Source organism: Pipistrellus hanaki (genome assembly GCF_964339955.1).
Source record: "Pipistrellus hanaki genome assembly, chromosome: X".
Lineage (NCBI taxonomy): Eukaryota > Metazoa > Chordata > Mammalia > Chiroptera > Vespertilionidae > Pipistrellus > Pipistrellus hanaki.
This window is the reverse complement of record NC_140524.1, coordinates 206,018-233,102: the sequence shown is the minus strand read 5'-3', so window position 1 is coordinate 233,102 and position 27,085 is coordinate 206,018. Positions and strand designations below refer to the sequence as shown.

Below are 27,085 nucleotides of genomic sequence, written 5' to 3'. Positions count from 1 at the left end.
GGCTGCCGTTTGTTGACTTCCTAGAACGCAGAGGCTTCAGATGCCCAGAGTGTCGCCATGGAAGCCCGAGGGGCTTCCACGGCCGGAGTCGCGGCTGGGGTATTACCTTAGACCCAACCGAACAGCCCCCGCCATTTTCCCGGCCCAGACGCGGATTCCCCGCAGCTCCCTCAGCATGGGGGAACCTGAGGAGGTAGTGCCCGGTGAGTCGCTCCTGGTAGTGGCAGCGGGCCCAGCGGGAGGGTCCGCGGGAGGCGGGAGGCTTGGCCCCGCCTCCGGGCCGGCCCCTTCTGGGAACAGTCCCTGGCCGCGGTCCCCCACTGGAGCCTGAGCTGTAGGAGCCCCCTCTCGCCCCCAACGACTGAGGAGCAAGGAAAGGACGGGGTGGTGGAAAAGGGTCTGAGGGGGGACAACGCCTAAAGGGGGGCGAGTGTTTTGTTCTTTTTAAAGAAGCTTTCTGTGAGTTTCTCGAAGTGAACAACTTTTAACCTCCCTGTAAACTGCCCAAAGTACCTCCTTAGAGGTCCCCAGGGTCCACTTAGTATTTATTGAGTACCTCAAGGAGTAGGCGGTGAGGGGCACGAGGTAAAATGGGGTGAGAAAACGGCTTAGAGAAAGGGGGTGAGTAGGGAGTCCTTACTTAACGAGTGATGATTTTCTTTTAAGACTCCCCCCCCCCCCAGCCTTAAAATACATTTGACATTGTGACGGCAATACATACATTACCACATACATAGTGTATAGACATTTCATGAGGAAGAGTACTTGAACCACTTGGGATACACTCAGATACTTTCTATAATACCTTTAAAAATACTCATCATGACCCACTGAACTGATATTGTAATCCACTAATCATTCACGACCAACAGTTTCAACAAAAATACTGGATTCGAGCAGAATCATGCATTCACTTTAATAAGTATTGTGTTTTCTGCCATGCTCTTGACTTTAATAGGTCCCTGCCCTCTTGGGGTTCACAGTTTAGTGAGGGATACAAGAAAAGAAACAAAGTGACAGGGCACTAGAACAGGGCCACCAAACCCTGCCTTAGAGTGCAGATTTCAGGGAGCTTTTCCTGGGAGCCACAGCTGCGGGGGACAGTTTAAATTATTCATTCGAGGGAAACCCCAGAGCCTGTTGTAGAACCTGGCTTACTACTTCTCATTTATCAGAAATGAGATGCCTCATAATTGTTCTCATAAGGTTTTCCACGTGTCTAGTCTCTTTTGCATTAATATTGATTATAAATATTTATGTTCACTATGTTTTCCATTCTGGTACCCATTAATTTATGTGTGATCATCCTTGAGATTTCCTCCAAAGCTGGATCTGGCCTCCTGTTTGGGGTGTGCATGTGTATTTAAATGGTTATTAGTAGCCAGTAGGGGTTTTTGTTCTCAAAAATAGTATTGGATCAAACATCCTGCATCCTGGTGATACTAATGAGGAAACTCAATATTGTCTTGTTTCTGTGTGTACAAAAGCCCTCAGTCAAGGGCTACAGGTGTTAACCAGAGGGAGTAGGTCGACCTGGTGACAGCAGGGCTATTCGTAATTGAGGACTACCCTCCTGGTGATAGTATATGTCTTACTTTATACCACTAAATTTATATACACTCTGAATTTAGTAGATTTCATAAATAAAATTCGAATGAAGTCTGACAAAGTAACAGTGAATGAAGGTGGAGGAAGGAGGGTGTAAACAGTGCTATCTCAGAGGCAAAGTTATCACGAGACAAGGAATCTGAATAAATTACTGGGGGAAAAACTTTAGTAACAGCCAACTAGAAAAAGTTATAAAATAGAAACTGTCATATATTTGCAGATTCGGGTGCTGTGTTTACATTTGGAAAAACAAAGTTTGCTGAAAATACTCCCAGCAAATTCTGGTTCAAAAATGATATACCTACATATCTTGCATGTGGAGATGAACATACTGCTGTTATTACCGGTTAGTATTAAAATCCTAAATATTATAGATGCCCGGTGTTTTAAATATATTGAAAACAATATAGAAAGTGTTGTTGTTTTTCCTTTGCCAGATAATACTTGACAAGTTGATTCATCAATTGAGTCTTTTTAATTTAGTTCCCTTAGTAACTTTCTTACAGTAAACCTATTTTAATATATCTATATTAAAAACTTGTTACCATATAATTTTAGAAACTCTTTACACCAAACAGAATCTGCCTGTATGTATATGCACAAGGTAACCTGTTTCAACATGGAAAACAATGACACCTTTTAAGTGTAGCATTTTTATTTGTGATGACTTCATCTTACATTTATGTTTAAAATGCTTCAATTTATTATTTCTTCTTTCCTTTCCACCAGGAAATAAAAAACTTTACATGTTTGGCAGTAACAACTGGGGCCAGTTAGGATTAGGATCAAAGTCAACGGTTTGCAAACCAACATGTGTCAAAGGTTTGGGGTCTTTTTTTCTTTGTCACTTTAAAAACTTAAAACCAAAATACTTTTATATTAATTGTGTAGTTCTTTAATATGCTATTATAAATAATAAAGTCTTTAGTTATTTATTTTCTGATATTTACCTGAAAATTATTTACATTTAACTTCGTTTTTTAGAATTTTGGGCTTTGTTTAATTTGTTAGATTTGATGACATCATGGTTTTATGTAGTTTCTGGTTTTATACAATACACTTTTCCCTTCTGCATTTGGTGAGTAGATGTATAATACTAAACAAAACATCAAGATTCGGTGTTGATTAGTACTAATATTCTTCTAAGAACATGACAAAATATTTTAAATCAGAACTGTCCCAGAAAATAGGGGACCTATAATACCTTTACAAAGTTATTTGCTGTTATATACAAAGCTTCTGTTTAAGTATAATCTGTGAACATCAACTAAACTTGAATGACAATGAAGATTCCTTGGGATGTGTCAAGAGTAGCATTCTTTATCTTCCTAGCCATATTTTTAATTTTAGCCCAAAATTACAATGTAATTTATGATATCCATGCCATTTATAGGTGGTGTTATGGGATTTTCAAAGTATATTAAATTGGTCAAAAATATTTATTGGGCACAGTCTGCTAAACCCTTGAATGTATTCACAATGCCTATGACTCTTTCTCTCAAATGTCTAATAGACAAGCTAACAGGAAATCCTTTGACACCAGGGATTCTGTCTTAGTTATCTTCTAAGCACTTAATATATGTTCTGTAAAGGTTTCTTGAATGTGTAAATGAACAAATGAAGAATTTAACAGAGGTTTATGCCTATAAATAATGGACTTAGTGATTCTTTGAGGGAGGTGGAAGGTGAGATTGATGGTGATGATAGATTACTTAAAAGATCACGTTGATATAAAGGCAGCATAACAGAATGCAGTGGATCTCAGCATATATTACTTACCTTTGGAGTGTTTAAAAATATATAGAAGCCTTGGTCTTACCTCAGACCTACTAACTCAGAGTCTCACGGGGTGGAGCTAAACTGTGTATTTTTCTCAGAGCTCTGGTTATTTTGATGCATGACTAGTTCTGAAAACTTTTTTTTAAATATATTTTATTGATTTTTTACAGAAAGGAAGAGAGAGGGAGAGCTAGAAACATCGATGAGAGAGAAACATCGATCAGCTGCCTCTTGCACACCCCCTACTGGGGATGTGTCCGCAACCAAGGTACATGCCCTTGACCGGAATCGAACCTGGGACCTTTCAGTCCGCAGGCCGATGCTCTATCCACTGAGCCAAACCGGTTTTGGCATAGTTCTGAAAACTTTTGTTTTAGTAATTAAGAACATTGACCTTGCACTTAGGCCTAGATTTAAATCTCTGTTCTACTACTTATTTACTATTTGACCTGTATTATTTACCATTTTCATAATCATTTCATATTTTAATTGTCATATTTTTAGCTTTAAAACCTGAAAAGGTGAAACATGTTGCCTGTGGACGGAACCACACCCTAGTTTCAACAGGTATGGTATTCAATCTGTATAACTTCCTGCCCAGTTTGAGGACTGAGATCTCATTCCAGTACATTTGTGCGTTTCTAAAATTAATAGAAATGATACCTTGGCAACAACAGTAAGATTAAGACTTTTTTTTTAAATGTAAGTAGTTAGTATACTTGTTAGACTTTTGAAAATATGCAGGTAAGTGGTAATGACTGAAGAAAAAGATTGTTTCCTTGGACTACATCAAGAGGCAACAACTCCTTAACCATGTGCACACCTCATGGGCTAGTTGTTCCTGTTCTTGCTCTTCTTTCTTCTTTTCTGAGGGTGAGTGGGAACCACCCCCTACCTCACATCAACCCCTATTGATGTGAGTCAGCACAATTCCAATCAAAATCCCAACAGGCTCTGTGTGTGAGTGTGTGTGTGTCTAGAAGTTGACAAGGTGATTCTTTTTTTGTTGTTGTTCTTTTTTCTTCTTCTTGTTTTATATTTTGTTTTGAGTCTTAAGTTTATATGAAAAAGCAAAGGACCTGGAGTAGCCAAAACAATTTTGAAAAAAATTTTGAAAATTGGCGGACTAGCACTACCTGATTTCAAGACCTACCACAAAGTTACAGTTATCAAGAGAGTGTGCTATTGGCCAAAAGACAGACAAAGATTAACAGAATAGAATTCAGAAATAGGTGCACATATATATGCCTAATTAATGTTTGACAAAGATGCCAAGGCAGTTCAATTGAGAAAATGTAGTCTTTTCAACAAATGCTGCTGGAACAATTAGACATTCAGACTCTGGACATCCAGTTTTTCTTACCTCCTTTCCCCTCCACACAGCTGTCTTTAGGATATTTTCACTACTTTGGCTTCTCCTCCACCTCTCTGCCATATTGAGACTGCTCCCTTGCTGTAATGTCTTTTCTCTTCCTCATATTCTTTAAAAATGCAGTATTAGTCTTACTTTTTTCATAGAACTTTTGGTGACTATTCAACTTTTTACTCATGTGGTTCTCTGAACTATGCTAAGCATTTCACCAACTCTGGTTTACTCCATATGTATAAATTGTGTGGTCCAATTCCATGTGGCCTTGTAATATCTTCCATTAAAAGCTAGTCTTGTTTCATATTTTTAAAAATATCTCATTTTTAATTTTTACCAATTCAAACTGATTTTGCCCTATTTCCCTGTTTAGCCAGGCTTTAACTTCATGTGCATTTTATGATGGATATTACTAATTTTTAATATGTTTCAAAAATATGTATTACTTCAGAGCTTACTGGCAATGTTTATTATTTAGGCAAGATATACTTCTTGTTTAAATAAAAAAGTAATTAACAAATACTTATAGTACTTATAATGAGCCAAATGCTCTTCTAAGAATTTTACAAATGTTAACTGATTTAAATTTTATAACAGCTCTATAAAGTAGGCACTATTATTATTCCTGTTTTACAGATGAGGAAAAGGAGACTCAGATAGGTTAAGTACGGCTTGCCCAAGGTCTCACAGCTGATAAGAGGCAAGCCAGAATTTGCACCTGGGAAATATGGCTCTGGAGTCCTTTCTTCTAAACATAATGCTATAAAATTAAAAGAATTATACAACATAGATTTTTCATGTTTTTAATTATATTTCTCTTGGGTTTACATCATTTTACTTATTTGTTACCTATTATTATCTTAGCTTTAATGGGTATGGAAGTTAAAATTAATGAACCATATATTTCTTACATAGTTTGATTTAGATTATAAACTAATTTGGAAATTACTTTCCTTTTTCCTGCTCTAAGTTAATAAAGTGCTGCATGAATAAGAAAATACATTCCACACATTCTATGCATTTTAGATGCTGCTGGGACTCTGGAATGATTTCTAAGATCTCACAAAAATGTATATAGTCTTGCTTATTTTGCTTCATTTTTGACAAATGTAATTGTACACCAAATTATAGGATAATATCAGCTTTCAATTTTCTTCACTGTTAATACAGGAAATGTCTGCTATACACCAGCCTATCTCATAAAGATGACTATAGTATACAATGTTTTCTTTTCTGTGTTCAGAAGGAGGCAAGGTATATGCAGTTGGAGGAAATAATGAAGGCCAGCTAGGACTTGGTGACACTGAAGATAGAAACACTTTTCATCTAATTGAATTTTTTACATCCCAGCATCAATTTAAGCAGTTGTCTGCTGGATCTAACACTTCAGCTGCACTAACTGGTAAGACTTTTTTCCATTTCAAGCTGGGGCACATCCCTTTCCTTTAGACCAAAATATACCAACCAACTCAGTAAATTGAAGACAGCATTGCCATTAAATTTTCTTTCATTGATGATATGTTTTTAGAAGTCATTTAAAATAGAACTTTAAACCATGACATATGTTATAATCGTATGCTTATTTAGAGTTAGATGTCAACATACATTTTGGAGGTAATCTGTATATATAAAAACCTAAGCAATCATTACGACTGGACAACCAGAATGACTGAAATGACCAGTTGACCAGTCACTGTGACACACACTGACCACCAGGGGGAAGATGCTCAATGCAGGACCTGCCCCTTGGTGTTCAGTGCACTCCCTCAGCCAACTTCCCGCTAACAGCCAACTTTCCGAGGTCCCTTCCCCCAGATGGTCCCTCCCCCAGCCAGCCAGACCTGATCCCCTGATTAGGGCCAGCCAGCCAACCTACCGAGGTCCCTCCCCCTGACTAGCCAGCCAGCCTCCCAGTCCCTCCCCTGGAAGGATGTTTTAAGTGTTGAGTGTCTGCCCCCTGTTGGTCAGTGTGTGTGATAGTGACCGATCGTTCTGCTATTTGGTCGATTTGCATATTAGTCTTTTATTATAAAGGATAGAGGCATTTTATGCTAGAAATTGAACTGTTAAGTAGCTAACTGGTATAAAAGTCTTAGGAGTACTTTTAAGATACATAATTTTTCTAAGTTAAAAAATGGGCTTTTGGAAATATACAGTAACTTTATAGACCTACCACTTTTTAAAAACACTTCTCCTCCTGTGTTTTCTTTATAGAGGATGGAAAACTTTTTATGTGGGGAGAAAATTCTGAAGGGCAGATTGGCTTAAATGATACATGTAATGTGTATTTTCCTCATGAAGTGACCATTGGGAAACCTATTGCCTGGATCTCTTGTGGATATTACCATTCAGCTTTTGTAACAAGTAAGACAGAACATTTTGCATTCATCATATCATCTCCCATTTTACGTTATTAGTTAATAATAAAGTGATATAGCATCCTACAGTTCCATAGAAATAATGCCACAGTAGTCCATGTAATGCAATAATTTTGCTCTGTTTTAAAATAGTATTTATTTCAGTAATGAGAGTTTATAATTTCAAACTCTCTGACTTATTAACTTTTTCATGAATATTAGGTGTATTATAAAAACAAAATGTATATGTTAGAAACCCTTCTAAGTTTTTTATCTCAAACTTCTTGGAATCATTTGGCATAAAAAAAACTTTACCTGTAGGCCACTTACCTTGAATTGACTTGCCTCTGTACTTTGATGTATTCTACCCTTGAACTGATAGTTTGCTTTTATTGTTTCAATAAGCAAGGCATAGACTTTCATTGTGGGAACAGGATAAAGACTAGATGAAAAAGAAAAGAAGTCAGTATGGGATATGATTTCCTTTGGTGGGTCTTTTCTCAGCATCCTATCAATTTCTCCCTTTCCTTGGCTCAGTGGCAACTGTTTCTACCTTAGTTAAAATATTTGAAATATTGGGCTCTATTATAGTCTGCATCTACACTATAATTTTTGTTTTCCATCTTATTGATGGTTTTTCTAATAGTAAAACACCTAGAGGAAGTAATTTTGTGGCCCATCTGAGACATCCCTCTAGATTTTTGCTTTATACATTTACTCCTTGTTCCATGCACCTCAGATTTAGTTTTAGAAAGTGCCAATTGACTCATTTCAGTGCTCCTTAGAATTACCAGTGAATTGGTAGTAGCTTGGTACCAAGAGATGGCAAAATCCAACTTGGTTGGTATTCTTCATCACTAGATCAGTTTGTGTCTTGAGCAAACATATAATCAATAATTATTGTCAGATGGTGGAGTAAGTGAATGAATGACCGATTGATTGTGTTTCTTGGGGAAATACTACCTACCAACTTATTAGTAATTCTAGGATCCTAGGTTTGATATAGTCTGTGCTCACTTTGTTCATAAAACAAAACAAAAAAGGGAAAAAACACAAATAGAAAAACAAGCAAAAGCATTGTCTTATGGGTTTTAATAAAACTGCCAGAATCATTTTTATCACTAAACTGCTGTAGCCAGTAGGGGAAGAGGTGGAGTTGTTCATCTTAATCAATATGTGTTAAATTGAACTTTTGCTTTGTTTAATTGTTTTAATGCCTTTAAAAAAAAGTGCTTTATTGAGATATAGTTCACATGCCATACATTTCACCCATGTTAAGGTATGAGGAGCCGAAACCGGTTTGGCTCAGCGGATAGAGCATTGGTCTGTAGACTGAAAGGTCCTAGGTTCGATTCCGGTCAAGGGCATGTACCTTGGTTACGGGCACATCCCCAGTTGGAGGTGTGCAGGAGGCAGCTGATGAATGTTTCTCTCTCATCGATGTTTCTAGCTCTCTATCCCTCTCCCTTCCCCTATCTGTAAAAAATCAATAAAAATAATATATATATATATATATATATATATATATATATATATATATATATATTTAAAAGGTATGAGGAGCAGGAAGAATTTATAGACAGAGATGGAAAGAGACTCTTCTGGACTTAGTAACTTGTTTCATATGAGAGGCAAAAGGCATGGGAAAAGAGTAAAGGTGCTGACTTACTGAGCACCTCTTCTGTGCCAGCGTTTTTCTAAATCATTAAAATGGTGAAAAAAATCAGTATAGCTATATTTACAGTATTTTACTGAGTTTTTTAAATTATAGTCTCATGTTTGACCAAGTTTTAACTAGTGTATACCATGTGTATTGGATGTCCCACAACTTTCCTAAATGCTATGAATTTCTAGAAGGACTCTCAAGATTCAAGAGCAGGTTAAACTCATGGCTAAGGTTTATTACAACAAAGGATTCAGAAAAAAAGCAACAATGGTGGAGTCTAGAGAGGTCCAGCATAGGCTTTTTAGTTCTTCTTCTTCCCAGGTTGCACAGGATATGCTTTCTCTTTGGCAGCAAACTTCAGGGACATGTGTGGAATGTCTCTGCCCAAGGAAGCCCACTGTAGTCTCAGGGTCTGGGGCTTTTCTGTGAGGCACTGGTCATGTAGGCACACCCTGCAAGCAACTAGCCACAGCATTTAAAACTCGGGTTCTTCAACAGTGAAACCAGGTGTATGCTAAACCGATTAATGTATGCTAAATGGATAGAGCGTCGGCCTGCGGACTGAAAGGTCCAACGTTCAATTCCGGTCAAGGACATGTACCTTGGTTGTGGGCACATCCCCAGTAGAGGGTGTGCAGGAGGCAGCTGATCAATGTTTCTCTCTCATCAATGTTCCTAGCTCTCTATTTCTCTTCCTTCCTCTCTGTAAAACAATAAAAAATATATATTTTTAAAAATAGACCGGGTGTACTTCATCAATGTTGATGTTAGTGCAAAGCAACCCTAAGAAGCTAAGCTGGCATAAATCATTGCTTCAGGTGTACATAATAAAATTATCAATCACTGACATAAAGAACACTTCATATTCCCAGGGGTTTGGTCAGTGATCCATCATGTTTCTCTTGGAGACATGCAATTAATAAGCAACAAGACTTGCTGTTATGTCTTTCCTCACACCAGTGGTGATATATTCTGTGTCATTCTTTAGATTAGATTATTTATTTACAAATATTTAAAATCCCTATTTTATATAACTCAGTTCAGTTCATAGAAATGAACAAAAGAAATTCCTACTTTCAAGAAATTCATAGTCATATTATAGTGTGGTAAGTGTAATAACAAAAGCAAGTCAACAGTGTTGATATAGCCAAGGCAGTGGTTAAATGTAAGAGGTTCCTTGATAGTCTTTCTGGAGGAAGTACCATCTAACAGTAAAATCTGTTATCTTAAGACTCATATATTTATTCATATCTAAATGAGTTTTCTAAAACATTTCATAAACAATTATTCATTTACTCAACAACTATTCGTTAAATGCTCAGTATACTAGATATTGCTAGATTTTTGAAATACCTTAATGAGCGAGCAAAACAAAATCTATGTCCTTATGGGGGCTTAATGTCTAGTCATTCTGCTTTATTAAAAAAGAAGGGGAGAAAAGAAGGAAGTAGAAGTTGGCTGGCTGCAGTGGCTCAATGGTTGAGTGTTGACCTATGATTTGATTTCCGGTCAGGGCCATATCTACAGTGTGCAGGAGGCAGCCAATCGATGATTCTCTCTCATCATTGATGTTTCTATCTTTCTCTCCCTCTCCCTTCCTCTCTGAAATCAGTAAAAAGAAAAGAAGCTTTTTTTGTTAAACAGCTAAAATAATTTTCTATTTTTTCTTAGTAGTCATGGTTGTTTTCTTCCTGAACATATTGAACTAGAAAAATCAAAGGGAAAATTAAAATTTGGCTTCATTTCCCTACCATACAGTAAAAATATCTCAAGAAAGTTCAAATTTATTAAGTTGCCTTTTTTTTTTACTGCACATGAGAACATGTACTAGAAAGACCAGTATCTTGTCCATATTTATGCTGTCATTGATCACTGTTCTTTTCCTTTAATAGTGGAGGGAGAACTGTATACATTTGGAGAACCTGAGTATGGAAAGTTAGGTCTTCCCAAACAGCTACTGATGAATCACAAAGTGCCCCAGCTGGTGCCTGGAATTCCTGAGAAGGTGATCCAAGTAGCTTGTGGTGGAGGACACACAGTGGTTCTCACAGGTATGTGTGGACCCTGCTACTCTGTTTCTTTCTTTCCGTGGTGGCTAATGAAAAAAATTATATTCCTTTTTTATTGTGGTAAGAACACTTATCATTTGATTTACCCTTTTAAATGATTTTTAATTGTATGATTCGGTATTATCCATAACTTACCTTACATAGATGAAACTTTTATGCCATTGATTAGCAGCTCTCTTCCCCCCACCCCCAGCTCCTGACAAACCACCAGTCTAGTCTCTTGCTTCTAAGAGTTTGTTTATTTTAGATAGCTCATATGAATTGATATTGAATCTTTTTCAATTAAGATCCTCACCTTTTATTCCTGTAGTTAATATATATTTCTGGCCAATGGAAGAATTTCTTAAGTAGAAAAAAATTAATCTTGTTGAATTATTTTTGCTAACATAATTGGTAATTTCATTATCTTAACACATTTATTGAAAAATAAATGGCATTGTTTTTAGCTCGTTTTATGGGCAAACTTTTCCCATAACCTTTTTCCATGTGTATGGAAATACATATTTTTCCATATATATGCATATATATATTCCATATTTATCTAAAATTGACATTTTTTCTGAAATATTTTTTTTGAAAAGCTCCCTTTTTTTTCATGCTATTTTCCACAGTCATTCATAATTCCTTTTTTTTGTGACATTCACCACATATAACTTAGTGATTTCTTTGTGATTTTTTATTTTTCATTATAGTTATTCATTAAAAAGTATTAAGATTTTTCAATTCAGGTAATGAAGAAAGTTAGAACTATAATAGTAATGTCACTTTTGGCTTCTGAATTTTGTATTTGGCATGAGATGTCATTTCTTATTATTTAAGATATGCATACTCCTTAATAATATGCTTGCTAAATTGGTGTTCCTAAATTTGTATAGCATTACCTTTATTTTAGACTAGGGGCCCAGTGCATGAATTTGTGCACCTTGAAAGGAACTGTGGTCTGCGAGGCTGCAGTTGGCACTGGGGCAGCTCTTGGCTCATCCTCTGCGCCCCCATGTGGCCCCTCCCATTGCAACCCCCATTCCCCTGTAGGCCAGCAGTCCTACTTCCGCCCCCGCCACCCCCATGCACTGACAGTGCCAGCCCTGCTCACACCCACTGACAGTGTGCAGCAATTAGGGCTGGTGCTGGGTGCCAGCAGTGGCTCCAGTGCTGGCTGTGGGTGTGAAAGGCTGCTTCCAGTCCCAATTGCCCTTCAGGAGCAGGGGGAGGTGGAAAAGCCCTGAGGGGCTATCAGGGCTGGTGGCTCCGGTGCCAGCAGCAGGTGCGGGTGAGGCCATCACCAGCAGCAGGTGTGAGTGCATAGCAGGATTGTGGTGCATGGGAACAAAGAATTTTTAGTAACCACCAGAGGTTCACCCTGATGGCAGCAACCAGCGCCCGCCTTGGTCTGGCGCCCCCATTCACCTGTTCTACCATCCTGCCACGGCCAATGCCCACCATGTTCTGCACTCTGCCACCTGCTGTCGATGCCTGCCAGGTTACACGTTCACCCTATTGTGGTCAGCATATGTTATAGGACCAGTTGTTCGGTTGTTCCACTGTCCACTCTATTTGCATATTAGGGTTTTATATAGATATAGATATAGATAGATAGATAGATAGATAGATAGATAGATATAGATATAGATATAGATATAGATATAGATATAGATATAGATGAGTAGTATAAAGGTAATATAGTTATGTAGTAAATTGTGATTTTTTTGTTAGAAAAAAATAAAGTTTCATAAATCACCATTAATCTTCAGTAACTCAAAGTTAGAAGTATTCTAGGCAAAGTTTTATTATTATCCAATTCTCAGATGTTATGCAAGTTGATTGAACAATATTTTATCTTTAGATTTTTTAAAAAATATATTTTATTAATTTTTCACAGAGAGGAAGAGAGAGGTATAGAGAGTTAGAAACATCAATGAGAGAGAAACATCGACCAGTTGCCTTCTGCACACCCCCTCCTGGGATGTGCGCACAACCGAGGTACATGCCCCTGACCAGAATCGAACCTGGGACCCTTCAGTCTGCAGGCCGATGCTCTATCCACTGAGCCAAACCGGTTTCGGCTTATCTTTAGATTTTACTCTTACATAAATTTTCCTTAACTTGTTCTAGTCCTTGTCATGCTTATTAAGCTATGGTTTACCAGAATTATAATTTCCATATGGGATCTTTTTCAAATTAGAAACAATTTTTTTCAAGGCTTCCACTCTAAATTTGGAAATAATTTTAAAGTTAAGATTGTTTTGAATTTTTGCCAACAATATGAATTTTCAAAAATATTTATTTTAGGATTCAAACTTTTAAATTAATCTTTATACATTATCTGAAAAGTCATTCTGTAGGCAGAAATGCAATTTATTTATTTTTTTATGTCCTTTTTATTTTTTTATTTTTATTTATATTTATTTATTTATTTATTTATTTATTTATTTATTTTAATAACTCTTTATTGCTCAGATTATTACAATTGTTTCTCCTTTTCCCCCTCATAGCTCCCTTCCACCCGGTTCCCCCGCCCCACCCTCTGCCCTTACCTCCCCCCCCATTGTCCTCAACCACAGGTGTACGATTTTAATCCAGTCTCTTTCTGCACCCCCACACCCCTTTCCCCTGATAATTATCAATCCACTCCCTTTCTTTGCCCCTGATTCTATTATATTCACCAATTTATTCTGTTCCTCAGATGTCTAATTCACTTGATTTTTAGATTCACTTGTTGATATATATGTATTTGTTGATCATAATTTTTATATTTTCCTTCTTCTTCCTCTTCTTAAATAATACTTTTCAGCATTTCATATAATAATGGTTTGGTGGTGATGAACTCCATTAGCTTTTTCTTATCTGTGAAACTCTTTATCTGCCCTTCAATTCTGAATGATAACTTTGCTGGATACAGTAATCTTGGTTGTATGTTCTTGCTATTCATCACTTTGAATATTTATTGCCACTCCCTTCTGGCCTGCATAGTTTCTGTTGAGAAATCAGCTGATAGTCGTATGGGTGCTCCCTTATAGGTAACCAACTGCTTTTCTCTTGCTGCTTGTAAGATCCTCTTTTTGTCTTTTGCCCTTGTCATTTTAATTATGATATATCTTGGTGTTATCCTCTTTCGATTCCTCTTGTTTAGGGTTCTGTGGGCTTTCTGTACTTGTAAGTCTATTTCTTTCACCAGGTGGGGGAAGTTTTCTGATATTATTTCTTCAAATATGTTTTCAGTATCATCTTACACTCTCTCTTCTTCTGGTACCCCCATAATTCTGATGTTGGCACGCTTGAAGTTGTCCCAGAGGCTCCTTACACTATCTTCAACTTTCTAGATTCTCTTTTTTCTTGCTTCTCCAGAGGAGTGTCTATTGGCATTTTGTATTCCAACTCTTTGACCTGATTCTTGTGTTCCCCCATTCTGCTGTTGGATATCTGCATAATATTTTCCAATTTAGTCAGTTTATGTTTAATTTTTAGTTAGGTCTCATGAAATTTATTGGCCTTTTCTAGGAAATTCTTGCATAACCTTAAAACCGTGGTTTTGAACTCTATATCCTCCAACTCTTTCGTTTGAGATCTATTTCCTTGTCTTGGCATTTTCACTGCTTCCCAGAGTTGGTAGGATGGCTTTGTGTGTTTGGTTTCCTATATGGTCTGGTGGGTCAGCTTCCCCAGTTATCTGAGGTAGACACTCTTGGTGTTCCCCTTTGTGGACTGCGTATACAGCCTTGTTGTAGTTAAGACTTGATTGTTGTTGGTATCCCTGAGAGGAATTGACCTTCAGGCCAATTGGATGTGCGTATCAGTTGTGTCTACTCTGGGTGGGATACCTTCTGTATTGGAGACAGTCTTATAGGATCAGACTTGCAAAGTTGCAGAAGCTTCTGTGCTCAGTGTGGATGGGGCGGAGTCTCAGGGCTGAGCTGACAGTCTTGGCTTCCCATCAGCCCTGCCCTTGTGCGCACGCCTGAGTTTCCACCTGACCTCTGCCTTCCCGGCTTCCCTGAGTTTCCACCTGACCGTCCAAGATTCCCCGTGCAAGAATGTGGGTGCCCCAGGGGCTTGCCCAGAATTGGGTTGGGTCTCTGTAGTCTGGAGCTTCTGCCTCCTTCCACTATGGAGAGGCTGCGGCAACCTCCGTGGTTGGACCTCTCTACTCGCACTCGCTCATGCGCCTGACTGTAGACCCTGCCCGCTGGAGTTCCCGGCTCCCCCAGTCTCCCAATCTCTGAGTCTCTGGGTGCCTTTCTCTACAGTCCAGACTCCACCCATATGAGCCTGGATCCACGGGATTTCGGCCGGGGTTGGGATTCAGTACAATCAGAAAGGGTTCAGTGCAACCGGGACTTCCCTTCCCCTCCCGCCAGCCAGGCATTCGGCCGCACTTCCTCTCTGTGCGCGGAGCGTCTCCCTACCTCAGCACTTTGCGGGTCCCAGTCCGATCCGTGAGCCTCTGTCCTCCTTTCTAGTTGTAGATTTCCCACTCCACCAGCTTTCCTTTGGTTTAGGATGAAGTCCGTTCTGATTTTAGTTGTTGTTTTTGAAATTGTTTTGCAAGGCGGCAGCTTAGGTGCTTACCTATACCGCCATCTTGGTTCTCCAATTTATTCTTTATGTTACATATTTTATGTAGTTTATACAAAAATTACAGAAAGAATTTAATAGGTGATTGAAAGTTCTAAAGAGCACTATCCTATATAATAAAAAACTAATATGCTAAGTGTCCAGTCATCCAGTCATCCATTCAATCAATCAAAGCATAATATGCTAATGATATGCTAAGGCCGCTCAACTGCTCTCTATGACATGTACTATCACCAGGAGGCAGACAGTCGAGTGGTAGGTTAGTTTGCTGCTGGGGTCTGGCTGATTGGAACTGAGAGATGGGCTGGACATGTCCTGGAACCCTCCCATGGTCCCTCCCTGGCTGGCCAACCTCCTGCATCCCCCCCCCCCCCCCCGCCCCAATCATGCACCAGTTGGGCTCCTCGGCCTGGTTTGCACCCTCTCACAATCTGAGATCCCTCAGGGAATGTCGGAGAGCTGGTTTCGACCCAATCCTGCAGTGCAGGCTAAGGGTCCCCTCTGTGTGACATTTTCTTATATTACTAGAGGCCTGATGCACAAAATTTGTGTAAGAGTAGGCCTTTCTTCCCTTGGCTGCCAGCACTGGCTTCCCTCTGGCACCTGGGACCCAGGTTTCTCTCCAGCCATTGGCAGGCACCCAGGACCCAGGCTTCCCTCGCAGCCCCAGCTTTGTTCAGGTCATCTGGAATGATGTCTTATCTAAGTATATTATGCTTTTATTATTATAGATAGACATTTAGCTTCCTGTGGACTTTCTTTTATAGTTAAAAGCTATCTTACCAGAAATTGATTATTTTTTGCAGACTTTTGCAGACTTTGCAATCAAATAGACCAATAAAGCTTTTGTATTTTATGATTTTTGTTTTATAAAATATGAAGATGAATATAGAGTTGCCAGCTTTTGATTTTCATTGACTAAATATGGACATTGCAAAAAAAAAAATGCAATGTTTTCACAATCGTATCATAAAATAAGGGAGATTTTCAAAAAAAAAAATTAAAAGCTCTTAATTTTATAATAAAAAACACACCCTTAAATTGTATAAATTTATCTGTATGGTAAACTCACTACTTTTCCTATTTTTCACATTTCTCCATGGACCTGGGGGAGGTGTATTATGAGCTAGCCCTGATGAGAAATCTTTATTCTGGAACACAGTGTTAGCAGAAAGGTTAAATATTTAATCCTAATGAAGAAATGGACTTGGAAGTGAGAATTGACCATTAGTTTTAATAAGTATTATATGAGCCGAGACCGGTTTGGCTCAATGGATAAAGCGTCGGCTTGGGGACTTAAGGGACCCGAGTTCGATTCCGGTCAAGGGCATGTACCTTGGTTGCAGGCATATCCCCAGTAGGGGGTGTGCAAGAGGCAGCTGATCGATGACTCTCTCTCATCGATGTTTCTAGCTTTCTATCTCTCTCCCTTCCTCTCTGTACAAAATCAATAAAATATATTTTAAAAAATAAAAATAAAATAAGTATTATATGAATACCTAGAAGTTACACAATACTTTGCAAGACCTTTAAGGAAAGAATAACTAACCTTCTGGTCTAAACTATTCCCTTCATTAAAGAAAAGAGCCTGGATTATATTATTCTATAGGGGCCTTCCCCAGCTTTCTATTTCCTTATGTCTGCATCTCTGGTCTTAAAATCTAGCTAGATATCATTCATTAAAACACTTCAAAGATAATTTAAATTAGTTTGTTGTTTATTTAAACATAACATTTAAATGTGACGATGACAGATTAGGAAATACAACTACTGGTTATAGTGATGATATAATTAGTTTTTCCTTAAAATCAGGAAAACAGTGGACTGCTATTGAGAAAGTGTCAGACTAGAACTGGGACACACTAAATGAGGCACAGAGTGTTAGATGTGATCTTGTATGTCAGTTACCAAAAGACAAGAAAGGCCTTGTTATAAGATGGGGTCCTCAATGAAATATAAATCCCAGGAAAAATAAGAACTTAACTTCTCCAGATTATGTTTGGACAAACTTAAGATCTCTACAAGGCAACAAGTTACTAGTCATGAAATCAAACTGAATTCTGTGAAATTAGAGTAGTATTGATCTGAAGCTAACTAATGAAATCTGTTTTTCTCATATTGTATTATTTATTAATATTCAATTACATTGTTAGATTTTACAAAGGTGTTTTGACCAAAAGTTATATTAGTTGTTATATGTAATGTTATTAGAAGAAAGAGTTTTTTGTTTTTGTTTTTTACAGTTTATACCTTGACATTTTTCTTCTTCCTTCATCATTGAGAAATGTATGCTTAGGTATTCTTATATGGGAATACTTTCAGAGATACTTAACCTTCATTGTGAAAAGTTGAATATCACAGTTTCACTATATATAATGGTGACAGCGTCTATTTCACTGCAATGCTTTTCTTGTTTTTGCCTTTTCCCTTTCAGAGAAAGCTGTGTACACCTTTGGTCTGGGACAATTTGGTCAACTGGGTCTTGGCACTTTTGTCTTTGAAACTGCAGAACCCAAAATCATTAAATCTGTTAAGGACCACAAAATAACTTCTATTGCCTGTGGAGAAAATCACACAGCTTTGATAACAGGTACAGATCAGATTTCTGGTATATATTTATAGTACTGGGTATATTGTATTATAAAATAAATACTATATGGAGTTAATGTATAACTTAAACAAAGGATAATTGAGAAAATTGAATTCCTTGTTTAATATACCAGAATATAAAATTGTAAACTTTTAAAATTTTAATTCAATTTAATGTCTATATAAAGGATTCAAAGATTAAGAACCTCAGAATATGTCAGCAGTGTCAGAGATAAGACCATAGTATTATACTTTGGCAGAAATCTGGAATCATTCTGAAATTGTATGAATTTGAAGGTTCTTAATTCAACTTGGACCAAAGGGAAAAGTCTTATGAGAAAAAAACTTATTTTATGTGTATCCACATGTCCATTATTATTGTTATTATTATCATTATTATCATCATCTTAATTTTTATTAAATTTATTGGGGTGAAATTGGTTAATAAAATAATATGGGTTTCAAGTGTATAATTCTGTATTTCCCAGCTCTGTTCACCAGGAAAGAAAAGGGACTTATTTTAAACTACTCTCCCTATTTAATCTGACAGAGCTATATTTAGACTGAGTAAATTCTTTATTTTTAATCTTTATTGTTGAGCATATTATAGATGCCCCACCCTTTTTCCCTCATTGTAACCCTCCACCAGGTTCCTGTCTCCTCCCTAGTCCTTCATTACACTATTGTTTTTGGCCATAGGCAATGCATGCATATATATATATATATATATATATATATATATATATATATATATATGCATAAGCGACAGTTATGACCTAACAACCGGAATGACAGGTTGACCAGTCACTATGACACACACTGACCACCAGGGGGCAGATTCTCAGTGCAGGAGCTGCCTCCCAGTAGTCAGTGTGCTTCCATAGCCAACCTCCCACGGCCCCTCCTCCTCCCACCCAGCAGGCCTCCTGCAGGTCCTCTCCTGCCCAGTTGGCCCCCCACCATAGGCCCTGGTCATGGAGGTCTGCCCAGCCAACCTCCCACAGCCCCTCCCCCCACCCAGTTGCTTCCCCCCATTGGCCTCAATCAGGGGTCCAGCTGGCCAACCTCTCAGGGTCCCTCTCCCTGGCTGGCTGGCCCCTCGATAGGTTTCAATCGCTGGCTAGGCCAAGCAACCCCACCCATGCACAAATTCATGCACCAGGCCTCTAGTCTATTCTAATAAAGGGTAATATGCTAATTAGACCAGATAGACTGGACTTCCTTCCAGACAAAGCCATGGTGGCAGGGGCCGAGGCAAAGGCAGTTAGGGGCAATCAGCCAGCAGGGGAGAGCAGTTAGGGGTGATCAGGCAGGAGACAGAGTGGTTAGGGGCAACCAGGCAGGCAGAGTGGTTAGGGGCAATCAGGCAGGCAGGCAGGTGAGCAGTTAGGAGACAGTGGTCCTAGATTGGAGAGAGTACAGAATGGGCTCAATCCTCCTCCCCAATGCATAAAATTCATGCACCGGCCTCAAGTATGTATCTAAGTTCTTTGGTTAATCTCTTCCTACTTCCCTCCAAGATTCATCAGTCCGTTCCAGGCTTCCATGCCTCTGGATCTATTTAGTTTGTCCATTTATTGTGTTCATTCGATTCCTCATAGAAATGAAATCATTTTATATTTTTCTCTCTGCCTGGATTATTTTGCTTAACATAATGCTCTCTAGGTCCCTCCATGTTCTTTCAAAGAATAAAAGTTTCTTCTTTTTTTACTGCTGCATAGAATTCCATGATATAAATGTACCACAGCTTTTTTTTATCAGCTCATCTACTGATGGGCACTTGGACTGTTTCCAGATCTTAGCTATTATAAATTGTGCTTGTATGACAATGTGGGTGCATATATTCTTTTTGATTGGTGTTTTAGCATTCTTTGGATATATTCCTAGAAATGGGATCACTGGGTCAAATGACAGTTACTTTTTTTTTTAAGGAAACTCCACAGTTTTCCATGGTGACTCCACCAGTTTGCATTCCCACCAGCAGTGTACTAGGGTTCCTTTTTCTCCACATACTCGCCACTAAATTCTTATGATTCTTTTGCCACTCTAAGATGTTTTCAGGAGTGACCCCTACTTGCTCCACAGTGATAGAGAGAAAGGCACCTTTAAGATCACTAAATGAATATCTGGGTCCCTTAGATCTTCCACTCTGTACTTTCTCTATCCAGGGAGATGCTACATTGGGCCCTCATCAGTTTAAGAAACTAGGTGCTACTAATGTAGGACTCAATATAAGATCCTCCCCTAAAATGACTCGGTTACTTGTAGGTAATTGATATACTACACAGTTTTAATTGCTTTAGAACAAAAGGCTCTATAATTTCACTATTTCCAGGTCATATTTCTATGTAAAAATAAAGCATTAAAAAGTTAAAAAATCACATATTTTAGAGTAATCCAGATATCAGTATTTCTACATTTTTCCTTCTTTTTTTTTTTCAAAGTCAGAATTTCTTTTTTTATTAAGGTATTATATGTGTACATACCTTACCAATCCCCACCCCACCCACACTCCCATACATGCTCTCCTTTCCCAGAGTTTTTCGTCTATTGGTTATGCTTATATGCATGCATATATGTCCTTTGTTGATCTCTGATCTCCCCCATATCTTCCTACCTTCCCGGCTGTAATTTGACAGTCTGTTTCTTTACTGTCTATGTATCTATCTTTTTGTTCATCAGTTTATAATGTTCCTTATTATCTATAAATGAGTGAGATCATATGGTGTTTTTCTTTCATTGACTGGCTTATTTCACTCAGCCTAATGTTCTCCAATTCCATCCAGGTCGCTGCAACTGATAAGAATTCATTCTTTTTTACAGCAGCATAGTATTCCATTGAGTTGATGTACCATGGTTTTTTGATCCAATCATCTGCTGACGGGCAGCTAGGCTGTTTCCAAATCCTATCTATTGTAGATTGTGCCGCTATGAACATAGGGGTGCATATATCCTTTTTGATTGGTGTTTCTAGTTTCTTAGGATATATTCCTAGGAGTGGGATTACTGGGTCAAATGGGAGTTGCATTTTCAGTTTTTTAATAAAACTCCATACTGTTCTCCACAGTGGTTGTACCAGTCTACATTCCCACAAGCAGAGCATGAGGGTTCCCTTTGCTCCGCATCCTCGCCAGCACTTGTCATTTGTTGATTTGTTGATGTTGGCCATTCTGACAGGTGTGAGATGGTACCGCATTGTCGTTTTTATTTGCATCTCTCAGATAATTAGAGACTTTAAGCATGTTTTCATGTGCCTCTTGGCCTTCCTTCTGTCTTCTTTTGAAAAGATTCTATTTAGGCCCATTGCCCATTTTTTAATTGGATCATTTATCTTCCTTTTTTAAGTTGTATAAGCTGTCTGTAGATGTTGGAGATTAAACCTTTATAAGTGATAACATTTGCAAATATGTTCTCCCATACAGTGGGCTTTCTTCTTGTTTTGTTGATGGTTTCTTTTGCTGTAAAAAAGCTTTTTATTTTGATGGAATCCCATTTGTTTATTTTCTCTTTAGCTTTCATTGCCCTAGGGGCAGTATCAGTGAAGAAGTTCTTTTGGCATATGTCTGAGATTTTGCTCCATGTGAATGCTTCTAGTACTTTTATGGTTTCCTGTCTTATGTTGAAGCCCTGTATCCATTTTTAGTTTATTTTTGTTATGGTGTAAGTTGGTGATCTAGTTTCATTCTTTTGCATGTATCTGTCCAATTTTCCCAACACCATTTATTAAAGAGACTGTCTTGACTCCACTGTATATTCATGCCTCCTTTGTCAAATATTAATTGAGCATAGTGATTTGGGTTGATATCTGGATTCTCTATTCTATTCCATTGATCTATATGTCTGTTCTTGTGCCAGTACCAGGCTGTTTTGTGAACAGTGGCTTTGTAATACAGCTTGAAATCTGGTATTGAGATCCCTCCTACTTTATTCTTCTTTCTCAGGATTGCTGTGGCTATTCGTGGTCTTTTTTTGTTCCAGATGAATTTTTGGAGCGTTCTTTCTAGGTCAGTGAAATATGCCATTGGTATTTTAATGGGGAGTGCATTGAACCTGTAAATTGCTTTGGGAAGTATGGACATTTTGATGATGTTGATTCTACCAATCCATGAACATGGTATGTTCTTCCATCTGTTTACATCTTCCTCTCTTTTTTTTCAGTGTCAGGTAGTTTTCCACGTATAGTCTTTTACCTCCTTAGTTGAGTTTATTCCTAGGTATCTTAATTTTTTTGGTGCAATGGTAAATGGGATTCTTTTTTAGTCTCTGTTTCTGTAAATTCACTATTGGTGTATAGAAATGCCATAGATTTATTGGCGTTAATTTTGTATCCTGCTACATTGCCGAATTCATTTATTAAATCTAATAGTTTTTTGATGGAGTCTTTTGGGTTTTTTATGTACAATATCATGTCATCTGCAAATAAGGACAATTTTACTTCTTTTTTTCCAATTTGGATGCCTTTTATTTCTTCTTCCTGTCTAATTGCAATGGCTAGTACTTCCAATACTATGTCAAACAGGAGTGGTGAGAGTGGGCATCCCTGTCTTTTCTCTGTTCTTAGAGGGAATGGTTTTAGTTTTGCCCATTAAGTATGATGTTGGCTGTGGTTTTATCATATATAGTTTTTATTATGTTGAGGTATGATCCTTGTATTCCCACCTTGTTGAGAGTTTTTATCAGGAAAGGGTGTTGGATTTTATCAAATGCTTTTTCTGTATCAATTGATATGACTATATGATTTTTACCTCTCAATTTGTTTATGTGATGTATCGTGTTTACTGATTTGCGGATATTGTACCATCCTTGCATTCCCGGTATAAATCCTACTTGGTCGTGGTGTATGATCTTTGTGATGCTCTGCTGGAGCCGATTTGCTAGAATTTTGTTGAGGATTTTGGCATCTACGTTCATGAGGGAAATTGGCCTGTAATTTTCTTTCATTGTGTTGTCTTTATCTGGTTTTGGTATTAGGGTGATGCTGGCTTCATAGAAGGAGTTTGGAAGTGTTCCTTTCTCTGGAATTTATTGGAATAGTCTGAGAAGGATAAGTTTTAGTTCTTCCTTGAATGTTTGGTAAAACTCTCCTGTGAAGCCATCTGGCCCTGGGCTTTTGTTTGCTTGAAGCTTTTTGATGACTGTTTCAATTTCTTCCAAGGTCACTGGTCTATTGAGATTTTTAGCTTCTTCCTGATTGAGTTTTGGAAAGTTATATTTTTCTAGGAATATGTCCATTTCTTCCAGGTTGTCCAGTTTGTTGGAATAGATTTGTTCGTAGTATTTTGTAACAACCCTTTGTATTTCGGCGGGGTCTGTTGTTATTTCAACTCTTTCATTTCTGATTTTGTTTATTTGGGACCTCTCTCTTTGTTTCTTGGTTAGCCTGGCTAGAGGTTCATCAATCTTGTTTATCCTTTCAAAGAACTAGCTCTTGGTTTTGTTGATCTTTTGTATTGTTTCTTTGGTCTCTATGTCATTTATCTCCGCTCTGATTTTTATTTCCTTTCTTCTGCTTACACTGGGCTTTTCTTGTTGCTCTTTTTCTAACTCTTTGAGTTGTAGAGTTAGATAATTTGTTACCATTTTTTCTTGTTTTTTTGCAATAGGCTTGTAGAGATATGAACTTCCCTCTCAAAACTGCTTTTGCTGTGTCCCATAAATTTTGGATTGTTGTGTTTTCATTGTCATTTGTTGCCAGGATGTTTTTAATTTCTTCCTTGATTTCTCTGGTAACCCAGTCATTGTTTAATATCATGCTGTTAAGTCTCCATGTGTTTGATTTCTTTGGATTATTTTTATTGTAGTTGATTTCCAGTTTTATGCCACTATGATCTGAGAAGATGCTTGATATGATTTCTATCTTCTTGAATTTGAAGAGTCTTTGCCTGTGTCCCAACATGTGGTCTATCTTTGAAAATGACCCATGTGCACTTGAGAAGAATGTATATTTTGTGGGTTTGGGGTGAAAGGTTCTAAAGATGTCAATTAATTCCATCTGATCTAGTGCGTCATTTAGGATTGATGTTTCTTTGCTGATTTTTGTTTAGATGATTTGTCCAAAGGTGATAGTGGGGTATTAAAATCTCCTATTATTATTGTATTGCTATTAATCTCTCCCTTAATGTCCTCTAGCAGGTTTTTTTTTTAATGTATTTGGATGTTCCTATATTGGGTGCATATATGTTTACCAGGGTTATTTCTTCTTGTTGGATTGTTCCCTTTAATATTATGAAGTGGCCTTCATTATCTCTTGCTGTGTCCTTCACTTTGAAATCTAATTTGTCAGAAGAAAGTATTGCTACACCAGCTTTTTTTTTTTTTTTTTTTTCATTTCCATTCGCCTGGAAAACCTTTTCCATCCCTTCACCCTCATTCTGTGTGCATCTTTTTTTCTGAAATGGGTTTCTTGTAGACAGCAGATATATGGGTCTTGTTTTCTTATCCAATCCGTTACCCTGTCTTTTGATTGGGGCATTTAATCCATTTACATTTAAAATTATTATTAATAGGTTCTTATTTGTAGCCATTTTTTTTCTATACCCCTGTGTTCCTTCTTTGCTTCCTATTTCTTTATTTTTACATTAGACCCTTTAGCATTTCTTGCATTGCTGGTTTGGTGGTGATAAATTCTCTTAGTTTGTTTTTGCCTGTGAAGCTCCTGATTTCGCCTTCAGTTTTGATTGATAGCCTTGCTGGGTACAGTATTCTTGGATTCAGACCCTTCCTTTGCATGACTTTGTATATTTCATTCCATTCCCTTCTGACCTGATGAGTTTCTGTTGAGAAATCAGTTGCTAGTCTAATGGGTTCCTTTATATGTAACTTTCTGTCTCTCTCTGGCTGCCTTTAAGATTCTTACTTTGTCATTTGTGTTTGCCAATTTAATTATAATTTGCTTTGGTGTCAGTCTTTTGGGATTCATTTTGCTTGGGACTCTGCAAGCTTCTTGGATTCGTGTGGGTTTTTTCTTCTCTATCTCAGGAAAGTTTTGTGTCATTATTTCTTCAAACATTTTTTCTATGCCTTCATCAGTTTCCTTTCCTTCTGGAATCCCTATTATTCTGATATTGTTTTGTTTTGTATTGTACCAAAGTTCCCTTTAGGCTCTCCTCCTGCTTTTTATTTTTATTTTTTTTCCAGAAGCTGCTCTAATTGGGTATTTTTTTCCATCTTGTCTTCTAGCTCACTAATGCGGTCCTCTGGTTCTTCTAGTCTACTCTTGATGCTTTCTATTGAGTTCTTTACAGTAGCAATGTCATTTTTCATTTCTTCTTCGTTCTTACTCTTATTGTCAAATTTGTCTTCCATTCTTTTTAGCCATCTTATGTTCATTACTCTGAATTCTTGCTCTGGTAGGTTGCTTGCCTCTAACTCGTTTACTTCCTTTTCTGGTGATGCCTGCTTTTCTTTCATATGTGGGCTGTTTCTTTGTCTCCCCATGATCTCTCTTTTCAGGATGTCTGGTTATGTAGTTCTCTCTCTCCTTTTTATCGTGCGGTGGAGCACTCCTTTGAGTCCAAGTGTTTGCGCCACCTGGGACCGGCGTTCTGAGGCTCACAGCTGCTCGGTGGTCGCTGTGGCTGTGAATATTCAGGCCTCTGACAAGATCCACTTTTCCTTCCATTTTTCCTTCTTTTGAAAATAGTATCACATGAAATGTTGAAGGGTATTCTTTAAGAAGAGGGAGAATATAAAAAAGGAAGAGGAGGGGGAGAAAAGAAGAAGGAGGGAGAGCAGGAAGAGAAGGAAGAGGAGAAAAATAAAAAATATGAACAATAAAATGGCAATAAATACATTTCAACAATTGGATCTAAAAATAAACAAGGAATCTAATGAACAAAATAAACTGATGAATAAAACAGAGGCCTGAAAACAGGCTGATGAGTCTCAGAAGGAAGAGGGAAAGGGGGGTGAGAAGAGATTAACCAAAGATCTTATATGCATATATACATTACCTATGGACACAGACAATAGGGTGTTGAAGGCCTGGGGCAGGGCAGGAACAGTTGAAGGGAGACATTGGGGGGGGAAAGGGAAACATCTGTAATACTCTCAACAATAAAGATTTTTTTTTTTAGAAAAAAAAAAACAGCTACTGCTATAGTGGAGCTCATCTAATGGTGTCTGGTTAGGGAAAATAGAATCTGTACTTGAAAATGGGCAGGTATGTCTCTTTGAAAGGTTCTTTGGGGTAGAAGAGACCTACCTATCATTTTTAAATACTGATCTTTATAAAGATAGCATAAAATAGAGCATGTATATACAGTGTAAAGAATTACTATTCGTTCATAGACCTAGGATTGTTGTTGAAATGTATGTCACACTTGCAGGATCCTAATCTCAGTTTCTCTGCCCTTCCTATCATTTTTCATCAATTCTAATTGCCATTGATGTTAAATACACACTTTTTATGGGTCATCTAAACATACAATGAGATTACTTAGTTAAACTTTCATAATACCTTTCCTCCTGATGAAAGAAGTTATAGCACAAATAATTGAACATTAACTTTGTTTGCCTTTTTGCTCATGAATTGTCCCCAGGGGACTTGTGTTGTGATTATTTTTTTCTCCAGGATTATGTAGTAAGTTATCTGTAAGTTCTCAGTTTCACATGATAGCCAGTAGCTCACATTTTTAAAAGCTTTTGGAGGTTGGAAGTGGAGTCAGGAGACTTGGATCAGAGTTTATTTTTTCCTGGCTAAAGATAATCAAATTAAAAGGTCAAACCTTCAAAAAACATTTTGGATAAATAAATCAGGGTCAAAGGAGGGTGGGGAAGGCAAAAAAGATAATAGAGAATATATATAAAGAAAGGAAATAGCCTAATAGTGAGAATTATAAGAGTGTAAATTTAGAGTCTAAATACTGGTTATTGCTGATTTGTAGGGAATCTTTATTTTTGTATATTAATTTTTGAACTTCTTCACTGAATTGTATTTTTTCTAATCATTTTCAGTCAGTTCTCTTGAGTTTTCTTAGTATGAAATTACTTTGCTATCTTAAACTAGAAGTTCCCAATGTGCTCTTATCCTCTTAGACTCTAGTTCAGAAATTCTTAAGATGAACCAACAAAATATTTT

The 27,085-nt window shown here is 37.6% G+C and overlaps 1 protein-coding gene across 3 annotated transcripts in view; it reads left to right on the top strand.

Moving 5' to 3' along the window:
• RPGR (retinitis pigmentosa GTPase regulator) overlaps positions 1 to 27,085 on the top strand; it is a 74,544-nt gene continuing 47,459 nt past the window's right edge. For all 3 annotated transcript variants that reach the window (XM_084870680.1, XM_084870679.1, XM_084870681.1), the window contains exons 1-8: positions 1 to 203; positions 1,829 to 1,954; positions 2,338 to 2,430; positions 3,892 to 3,954; positions 5,997 to 6,155; positions 6,968 to 7,117; positions 10,669 to 10,827; positions 17,852 to 18,007. In XM_084870680.1, the coding sequence (XP_084726806.1) occupies positions 41 to 203; positions 1,829 to 1,954; positions 2,338 to 2,430; positions 3,892 to 3,954; positions 5,997 to 6,155; positions 6,968 to 7,117; positions 10,669 to 10,827; positions 17,852 to 18,007 (1,069 nt within the window). In that variant the 5' untranslated portion in view covers positions 1 to 40. The remainder of the gene's footprint in view (positions 204 to 1,828; positions 1,955 to 2,337; positions 2,431 to 3,891; positions 3,955 to 5,996; positions 6,156 to 6,967; positions 7,118 to 10,668; positions 10,828 to 17,851; positions 18,008 to 27,085) is intronic.